The sequence below is a fragment of the Monomorium pharaonis genome, chromosome 3 (genome assembly GCF_013373865.1).
Source record: "Monomorium pharaonis isolate MP-MQ-018 chromosome 3, ASM1337386v2, whole genome shotgun sequence".
In the NCBI taxonomy this organism is placed as follows: domain Eukaryota; kingdom Metazoa; phylum Arthropoda; class Insecta; order Hymenoptera; family Formicidae; genus Monomorium; species Monomorium pharaonis.
Window position 1 is genome coordinate 14,135,594 of NC_050469.1, and position 10,591 is coordinate 14,146,184.

The window sequence follows — 10,591 nt, forward strand, 5'->3', positions numbered from 1 at the left end:
TTCCCGAGGATACTCTCGCGCAATATGGCGGCCTCCAGTTAGAAATGCGCGCCTTGACTTCGAAGAAAAGAACTCGGACCCGCGTGTTCACATCGTCTTTTATTTTCGTTTGTATCGGCGGCCGGTACTCGAGATGTCTCGAAATAGCGTCGATGAGGAGAAGCGGTTCCGGATTCTCCTCGGCGAGGTCGGGTGTCAAGGTCGACAGTAACCAATATCAGTAGACACGCAAGACTACAAGTATACGTACGTGATAAGCGAGGCATCTTATACAGCCTTCATAAAAATACGGATTGATAAAACGTGACGCAACGAAACTCGCGTGCTTCTGTCCGTTAATCGGTTCTTCACGTCGCGTTTGTTCCCGGCATCGATCAGAAAGAGAGAAGGCGAGAGTGAGGAGATCCGAGCGAGCGGAGAATTCAGGAGTTCACGCGAGTCGGAGTGCAAACTCCGAGAGCCACGAACATGTGACTTTGCTTCGCGCGAGATAACGCGCGTCTTATCAGCGATCCCGCTGATCGACCTAGGCTAGACGATTCGCGCTGACCGTCGCGTTAACAATTGATTTTAGAAAAACACCAAGTGTCGACGTGACGCAAAGTAGAAAGAGAAGCAGCTGGCGAGAGAAAATACATTCGAGAAGGAGGAAATAATTAAGAGGCACGTACGCGCCTAGGTGGAGAGGTGGGTGACACGTACACACACGTACACATATTTAAGGCTGCCATGCTTGCGCCCCACCGTGTCATCCAGCCGAACGTACATTTTATAAGGACTGTACGCTCGTTACAGTCGACCAGTTGTTACCACGGTGTCGCGTCACCGTCGTCGTTTTCGTGCTCGTCTGTCGTCGTGCGGGAATCCGATTGTCATCGTCGCCACCTGCTGCTGCGAAGAAACCCAACGTCGTTCGGACAGCTCGCGAAGATTCTCGGCGCCTCGTACGCGACAATGGCAAAAATAAAGGTAATGAAAGCTACGGCCAAGTTTACTCCAAAGTATCGTCTGAGTGGGATTTCAAACCGGGTGTGTTAACCCTGATTTTGACCGTCTCGGGGAAAAGGGCGTGGGAAAGTGGACTTTACACTGTACGTTCTTCTGTTTATTTGCGCTTGAAACTACGCGAAACGTTAGCGTCGACTACAAAATATCAGGAACATTCTACTTAAAAATAAATATTTGAATCCAAATTTGACACAAATGATGTTTTTAAATTTTAAAAGAAATGTACATGTGAAAAAGACTATATAATAGAAAAAAAAGAACGTAAAAAATTTTTTTTAAGCTGTTTTAATTGTTAATTACTAATAAATTTGCCAGTTCGGTCGTCTGTAAAGAAGTCTGGTTAGTTTTCTGTTAATTATCAATGGCGACGAGAAACTTCAATTTTTATTTCGCTAAAAAATATTCTTGCACTTGTTCTTAAGTAATTATGTAAACATTTTGCAACTCTCACAGGCAGGCCCGGTTGTCGACATTCTCGGCGATGAAATGACGCGCATCATATGGGATTCGATCAAAGAGAAACTCATCTTGCCCTACTTAGATATCGAGTTGCATACGTACGACTTGGGCATCGAGAACCGCGATGCCACGAACGACAATGTGACGGTGGAATGCGCTGAGGCAATCAAACGTTACAACGTCGGCATCAAATGCGCGACCATCACGCCCGACGAGAAGCGCGTGGAGGAGTTCAAGCTGAAGCAGATGTGGAAGAGCCCGAACGGCACCATCAGGAACATCCTGGGCGGCACGGTGTTCCGCGAGGCAATCATCTGCAAGAACATACCACGCCTGGTGGTCTGCTGGAAAGAGCCGATCATCATCGGCAGACACGCCCACGCCGATCAGTACAAGGCCACGGACTTTGTGGTGCCGGGCCCGGGTAAACTGGAGATCACATGGACCGGCAACTCCGGTGAGAAGATCCAGCACACCGTTCACGAGTTCAAAGGGCCCGGTATCGCCCAGGCCCAGTACAACACGGACGAGAGTATACGTGCGTTCGCCCACAGCTCATTCCAGTACGCGTTGTCGCGCAACTACCCGCTGTACCTCTCCACCAAGAACACCATCCTCAAGAAGTACGACGGCCGCTTCAAGGACATATTCCAGGAGATCTACGACAAGGAGTACAAAGAGCAGTTCGAGGCGAAGAAGATATGGTATGAGCACCGGTTGATCGATGACATGGTGGCCTATGCCATGAAGTCCGATGGTGGTTTCGTGTGGTCGTGCAAGAACTACGACGGTGACGTACAGTCGGACTCGGTGGCGCAGGGCTATGGCTCTCTGGGCATGATGACTTCGGTCCTCATATGTCCTGACGGACGCACAATCGAGGCCGAGGCTGCCCACGGTACCGTCACCCGTCACTACCGTCAGTACCAGCAGGGCAAGGAGACGTCTACTAATCCGATCGCCTCTATTTTTGCCTGGACCCGTGGGCTGCTGCATCGCGCCAAGCTCGATAACAACCCGCGCCTTCGGCATTTCGCCGAAACACTGGAGAAGGTCTGCATCGACACCATCGAGGCCGGTCATCTCACCAAGGATCTCGCCATATGTATCAAGGGCATGAGCAACGTTACCAGGACTGATTATCTTGAAACGTTCGAATTTATGGACAAGCTTGCAGAGAATCTGAAGAAACAGCTCAATGCGTGACTAGATAATGACAATGAAGAATATAGCCTGCAAGCCAAGTATTAAGTCATTGCATTGTAATGAAAGAAAAAGAAATATTTACGTGGTTACGGGAAAAAGAAACAGGCCTCAATGAGCGTTCAGCGTTGCGGTTAGATAACTTAAAATTATCTGGATAAAGATAAATTATATGTAAATATATTTTAGATAAGCTAAAGATATTTTAATTTTAATTTTAAATTTAGGTAAAAGATAAAATTATATATCTGTGGATAATTTTAACATCACTGTTGAGCAAAACTGAAAAAAATAGGATATGAAAATAATATTTACATATTTTTGTTGCTTTATTTCTCGAAGAAATAAAATAAAAATATTTATTTCTTAAAGATAAGAGTTTTTTTAAATAGTTCTTTAAATATTTAGATTGAATTCTAACAGAAAATGAAATTTTTCTAACAGAAAATGTTCCTCTTTTGACTTGGATCAATACTCAAATAAAAAGTTCCTTGTAATAGTTTCCGAATCACTAATGGTTTTGGGACAATTTTTATATTGCGCTACTTTTTTCTGATTTGTGCAATTTATTGTTATCACATAGAAAAAATTCTCTCCACTTAAAGTAATGAGAATTTGGCTAAAAGAGTGCAATATTGATTTTACATTGATTAAAATAAATTCAACAAAAATAACATTTCTTTTATCTAAGATAAAAAAAGTCATTTCTTTATCTAGATAATTTTATATAGATAACAGCAACCTCTGAGTATATATTATATATAATTACTAATGCATATAAGATTGTTGGACAGTTACGTTAAATCTTCAGTTTCATGCTACGTATCGCGCTCAATTTTATCTTGAAAGCATTGATCACACCACTTGTTTCGCAAAACGTCATTAACTGATTGCCTCATACTTTTCTCGTGGCTATGCAATAGATATAAAAGACAAGATAATATTGACTAGAGCTCGGCAAAATAATTGATGGTGTAAATTATCGTCAGTCGTAGCATTCTAATTTTCTAAAATTTATACGAATAGACGAACTTAACGGAACAGACAGGTTTAGCATTGATTAAGGAAAATGAATTATTTACATAAACAATTGTATAGATTTTTAAATAAATTTTTTTAAACGTAAAGAAACTATAATTCAACATTAATATAACCTGTGAATTACTTTACAATCTTTACATTAAGGGCTAATCTACAATGTCTTTTTTTTGCATCCTGTTTCTTGCTTTTTATCTTTTTGCTTATTTGCACACATTTTATCGAAATTGACGAGATAAAAATTAACCAACTCTGAAAGAAGCAAGAAATGTGACAAAAAACACAATTGTTGATAAAATGCTTACAAAAAGGCAAAAGACAAGAACAGGAAGCAAAAGTATTATAGATTAGCCTTAAATGGTCGTAATTTGATGAAACTAAATCCTTGGGAAATATAAAAACCTTGCGTAAGAATATATGGATATTTTTTTTTATTTTTAAATTTTCTTATGTGATCTAACTATATTCTTAAGGTATATATTATCTCAAGGTTATTAAGATATTATGCACATAAATTGCGAATCCGTAATATAGCCTTACATTTTTCAACAGCTTTTTTTTAAGAATAGCGTATGTGATATATCACATAGCGCATAACAGCTTCCTAATTATGTATACTATCAGTTATCAACTCGTGGATTACTTAATTTTGTTCATCGTATGAACGAATGTTACGCTAAACATTGAGATAGCGACTTTTATTTTGCTGTAATTCCAACAAAAACGATAAAAAACATAATTATCTTCGACATTTGAATAATTTATACAATTACGGACGAGACCTTCACAACGATTTCAATCTTTGTATTACTGCAAAATATGTGGAAAAGAACGCACGATAATAAAATTAATAGTTTCTTATATACATATATCAACATTATATATCTTACATATATCGATCTATTCATATCATCTATTCATCTGTTAAAATAAAAGATCTTGAACGATTAAATTAAGGAATGACTTTGACCAAACTCTGATTAACTTCTAAAATATTTTTATAATTTCATTAGCATATGAATGGAATTATTAGTTTCTTATCATTCAACATGTACTCAGATAGGAACGCACGAAGCATTTTAACATCATTTTAATTTCAAAATGTAATACATGACATATTGTGTCATAATTGTAAATCTAATGTTTGAAATCATTAATTCTAAATTTAATTTATGTAATATGTAGCAATCTTTAAAAAATTAATGGTTAAAATATTTGCTTGCATAATTGTAGAATTAGTGAGAATACTATTTATTTCAATATTATTTCTAAATATTTGATAAATAATTGAATAAATTATCAATTAAAGATTTAGATTAAAAATATGATTTATGCTGCTGCATATGCAACAATTATAAGTTTCCTATCTGGGTGTTTATTAGTTTCTTATCACTTGAAAGAAGATTAGAGATGAATGATTGGACATTGTCGCAAGAGCGATTTCGGTGATTGAATTAACTGCTGATTAAATTAACCGTTTGATCGAAGTTGCCTTAATACTGTAAATACTGAACAGAAAGAGACCTAGAAAGACTGAAGGTAGCTATTGACTACCTATTGAAAACATGTTAAATCTGATGGAAAATGTTAACTTAGTTGAGCTATATAGTTTGTATATTGAATATATTTTGTTAAAGATATATATACTTCTGATGTACTATTGATATACCTCTTACATACGTTAATCCCAAAAATAGAAACGGTCAGAAATAACGGCTCGCTGTTAAGAATAATCTCCAACAGTTAAAATAAACAAGAAGACTGATTAAAATGCACAAAAATAATAATTTTTTAAGCATTAGAAATGCACAAAGAATCTAATTATATAATCTTATTGATTCAAAATTCTGTACCTTTCTTGTGAGTCAATCTTCATATGATCAATCTCAGTGCAAAAGTCTTGGTCTTTTCTAGCGTTCTAGTCAACACTGGCAGATATTACAATAAATTATATATTGGAAAAATAGCATCAAAAAGCTATCTATAAAAAAAGTTTGTGTTTAAACATTTAAGTTTTTTGTGTAAAACATTTAAGTTATTTACCGCGCTATTTTGTGTTAACGGAAATAAATAAAAAAAAATTATAATTAGAAATTTATGAGTTTCAAATGTGACAGAAATGATGAATGCTGTAAAAAAATACCTATAATAAATTTCAAAATTTTACAGCATCTACCATTTTTATTCCTTTTCGAAATTCGTACATGATAATTGCATGCAAATATATTTTCTTTAAATTCCTTTTTCCTATAGAAAATAACACTGAGATTAAGACAAATATCATCAACTTTATTTTTATAGATTTTTGACATCATCTTTTCAATAATATATAATTTGCCGTAGTATCTGCAATATGTTAGCATACTATAATAAGAGTAATATTCCTTCAAAAACAGTCAAGACTTTTGTATTTATTATCTAATATTAGACATGTTCAACAATTCTGATGGTTTATTTTAAAGGCAACTTTCAAGTATGTTGGTGCTGCTGTCAATGCAAGCAATTCCATTTTTATAATAATTTTTATAACAAACAATGATGAAGTTATAAAATAAAGGAAATTCTTTTTGATATAATATTTATAAAAGCGTTAGATCTAAAAGTGATAACTTCTTTCGCTTATCGCCATGCACATTACGTATTCTGCGGTGTGCTTCAGCTACAATGTACAGCAGAAAACAAAAGATAAGTCTGTTATGTAACTTCTTATACTTACTTGACATTTTTTTCTCACGAATATTTCAATATTAAATTACTTCAATTCTAATTTATTTCAATACTAAATTTAACTTTATTTTGTAACTCATTCAAGCGAGTTTATTATAAGAATTAGTATAAAAATGTATGGACCATAGAATCAGCATACTTTTGAAAATTATTTGTCAAATAAACCGCCAGAATTTTTGAACATATTTAACATTTATTTCATTCATTTTATTTATTTATTCTAGAAAACTCTATTCTTTTATGAGCGGATATAATGTTCTAGATCCTCCTAAAATTAAATTAATATGTATTAAATATAAAATATAAAAAATGAATATTTTAACACAGTGACTTGTTATGTTATCATCAAAACAACTTGTGTGCACATTAGTTTCTCCAAATCCAACTAATATTTTGTAAAATTTGAATTTTCATATTCAAGATCGAAGTAATCCGCTTCAATAATATGCAATTACTAATAAACTTGATAAAACACTTTGCCTATTGCTTTGTGCCGCGTTTAAAACATGAAAATAAAGTCATCTGATCTCTGTACACAAATTGCCAGCATTTTTCCACCTTTCCGTGGTGTTGCCGGAAGTGTTCTATCACCTCTGTCCAGCTAGCATCAAATGACTATGAGATATTTTCGGACCGATTTCCTTACGTGTCAAGACTTTATATTATTTATTTTGGTCATTTTTCTTTGTCATTGCTTAAGAAGCTTAGAACAATTATTTAATGCGTATTTTAATTCTTAAAATGAACAATTGGTATGTCTGTATTACAGTGACTTGTTATTTTTCAACGTAGAACTGTCAGTAAGACTTGATAGGACACAAAGGTCTGTGCTCGCATTGATTAGTTTAATCACGGAGAATTAATCAACCTTTCGAAACCTTTTATGAATTATTCGTACATTATGCGAAAGTAAAGTCACGTTTTTACGCAACAGTCACGATTTATGTCGCGTCAAAATAACGATCGGATATGCAGATACACTGGTGTGCAAAAATTATTCAAGTTTCTTTTTCAGTGCAAATAAATGTATTATAGATTATATATATAGTTATGGTCGTTTGATCTTTTACACACACACATCCACATACACACACCTACCTACTTACAGGAAACACCTATCTACATCCATCTATATAAAAAAAAAAACTTAATATATTTTTGCACGCCAGTGTACATCCGATACATTTAATCTACGTTATATGTATCATCGAACGGTAAACCAAACATGCAAGTCGGTGAGTTACTTTATTATCATTGCGATACATTTCGTTTTTATCCACCATGCAGATTGAGTAGAAAAAGATATTATTCAGACGGATGCAGAAACAGAGTGTGAAAAATAATGCAGGTGGATAAAATAATCTAAAATTTAATCTAACATATTTATGTTGCAAACGTCAGCCAGTATCTGTTACTTTCGATTTCCGTCATTGGAAAAAACTGTCCTCGTCGTTTTTTGTAGCTTAATTCATGCATTAAATTATATAATTTAGCCAAATTTATTTCCGCGGATCTCCACACAGAAATTAATACAAGACAAATATCGATTGTAAAATACAGATCAAATCTGTGTTTAACTACGATAATTCAACATTGGTCTCTGATTGTGTATTTGGCTTTCGAGACTAAACGTTCGTTTATTAACCCGATTACCTTCATTGACTCCCAGCGAGGAAGAATTTTAATAGTATGTTAACAGTATGCTGTCAACAGATTTAAACAGGATATCGCGATGAATTGGCATCATCTGCATTCCCATTAAACTTGCGTTCGGCGATCTGAAAATATAATTCGACAGCAGATTATCAGCAGAAATTGAATAGAAAAATTATACGTCATTTTTTAATCATTTGAAGCGAATGTGTTATTAAAATATATAATGATATAGCGGATTCTCACACAAAAGATATCTAAAAAGAACATCCCTTAAATATGCGTTGTGGATTTAGTTCAATTTCTATAGTCATCAAATACAGTTATATACTACAATTGCGTTTCAAAAGTTATTACCAGTATTAGAAATCTATAATTCACGTTACATATACTATTAGATAGTTACCATCACTGAGTAGTGGCAGTGAATTTTGGAACGCAGCCTCCATTCTGTTAACGGATTCCGTTATATTTCTACAAAATGTCCCAATGACAAAGTTTGAGGCAGATATTTTGCAAAGTCTATTTTCGAAATATTTCATTATTTGGAATGTATATGTTATTACAGTAATTTATATGTAATTAAATACTTGATTCTAATATTTAAGATGTAAAATTTATATCGGTATAATCAAATAGTGAATGATATTTGTATTCCTCAGTCACTTTTCTGGATCTATTTAACAGTAACGAAAATTTATTCCGAGTTAGCCTAATCTCTGAATTATTTTTTCCTTTTCGTCATTATACGCATCAGGCTTCGTTCCAGAGTATCCTCAATGGCGGCGCGACGTGGGCACGCGCGACCGTCTCGGCAGGTAAAAGGCATACGTTTGCGTAACGTCCTGCTACTCTACACACGCACATGTTTACGTTGTTATCGCGCCCGTCTCGCGTGATGATGCCTCGCACGAAAAAGTCGTCTCTTCCGATACGGCGTCGTCCGTTCAATGACGTATGCACGTTTACGTGATACCGAAATGAGAAAACAGAACCAAATAACGGAATGAGAACTTTGCAATGTAATCTTACATAACCTTTGAAGAAAATATAAATTCCCTCTCGTCTGTAACTCTTACTTATATACAATATGAAAAAAAGGATACCTTATTAACCAACTTAATTATCGGATATTTCGCATTCGATCATTTCTGCATCCATTTAAAATGGTCCAAAAAATATCTGAAAATTCATAAACATGTACTTTCAAGTTTCTAGAACTTATATATATGTATATATTTGGAAGAAATTAAAACATAGTGTAATTTTATTATCTTTGAAATTTCAGGAAACCTTCACGGCTATAGAAATCGATCGGACACGGAAGCCACAATTGAGTCTTAAAACATAAAGAATAGTGCATTTTTACTCGTTTTTTCGCACGTCGTAAAATTCATATTATATAATCGTTTTATGCGATAATCGTCTCGCTTTAAATGTTAAATTATACCGTAACGACAATGACATATTTTACATTTTGTTCCTCGTACGATGAAATTACTCGCGAAATAATTGTGGATGTAGGTGTGCGAGTGATATGCCACACCCCCAATTACTTATTTCGGGTATTTAATCGCGTGAGATATTTGTAAACCTGAAAATAATAATAAAGAAATAATTATAACGACAGTAACTTTTAATAAAAGTTAGTAACTGTTCAACCATCTGAATAAAATTTGCCATCAGTTAATTCAACCCAAAATTAATCCCATCATTATTGTTAATCATCGCCAGCGGCAATTTAAAAAAGTTTGAATTATATTAATGACAGAAATAAAATCAGTTTAGCCAAAATCGATCGAACGCCTGGGACACCCTGTATACGAGCGCGCATTGCTCCGCCCCGGCAGAGGAAACAGATATATCGAGCATGTCGACTCGACACATCTGCGGCTCCGAGGATCCGCTCTCGGCTCGCCGAGAAACATCGAGGCGAACTGAGACCGTGATTCCATTTTCCGGGACAGGAAAGTAAACGATTCTGAGAAAAGCAGCAACGGCGAACGAGGAGACGAGCTCCCGTCTGCGTGCCAGCGAGTTCGCGAGGAAGTTAGAGACAATTAGCGGTATAATAATACCGCGAACGATAAGAAACGTGACTGAGAGAGAATGGTAGCCCCTCGTAGATAATCTCGAGACGGAAGAGAGGATGAAAGTAATAATTAAGGGGATGTAGCTAGAATAAGGACGGAACGGTCTCCGAGACGAGAACAGAAGGGACTAAGATGGATCGTTCTCGGGAGAAAAAAAAAACAGAAAAGGGACTCAATGCTTTCAGCATTGAGACGCACGTTTCTCGTACAGTTGATCCGGTGGGATCAACTGTTGTAGTCAGAGGCCGCCACTATAGAGCGAACGGGCCTCCTCCGAGCATCCGCTTTCGAACTTTACAAGAGAATATAAGTTTCTTTCTTCGCGTACTGCCCGGGAGATTTCCGGTGAAACCCGGGAGATGAAGAGAGGATGCGATGGGAAGAATGACCAGCTTCCTCCGGCGGCGTCG

At 35.7% G+C, this 10,591-nt stretch overlaps 1 protein-coding gene and 1 long non-coding RNA gene across 3 annotated transcripts; one reads left to right on the forward strand and one right to left on the reverse strand.

Moving 5' to 3' along the window:
* The first annotated feature begins 25 nt into the window (after positions 1-25).
* Positions 26-3,793, forward strand: LOC105835113 (isocitrate dehydrogenase [NADP] cytoplasmic). 2 transcript variants are annotated; one of them, XM_012678109.3, is made up of 3 exons: positions 28-687; positions 796-969; positions 1,462-3,793. In XM_012678109.3, the coding sequence occupies exons 2-3, from the start codon at positions 955-957 to the stop codon at positions 2,671-2,673; spliced, it is 1,227 nt and encodes a 408-aa protein (XP_012533563.1). In that variant the 5' UTR covers positions 28-687; positions 796-954; the 3' UTR covers positions 2,674-3,793. The 2 variants fall into 2 exon arrangements, with proteins under 2 accessions (XP_012533562.1, XP_012533563.1); XM_012678108.3 differs by having other exon boundaries at positions 26-969.
* On the reverse strand, positions 3,066-10,016 carry LOC118644790. Its single transcript, XR_004962568.1, has 2 exons — positions 8,495-10,016; positions 3,066-8,213 (listed from the first exon to the last, which is right to left on the reverse strand). It is a non-coding gene; the product is annotated as an uncharacterized LOC118644790 (long non-coding RNA).
* Between the last annotated feature and the right edge of the window lie 575 nt (positions 10,017-10,591).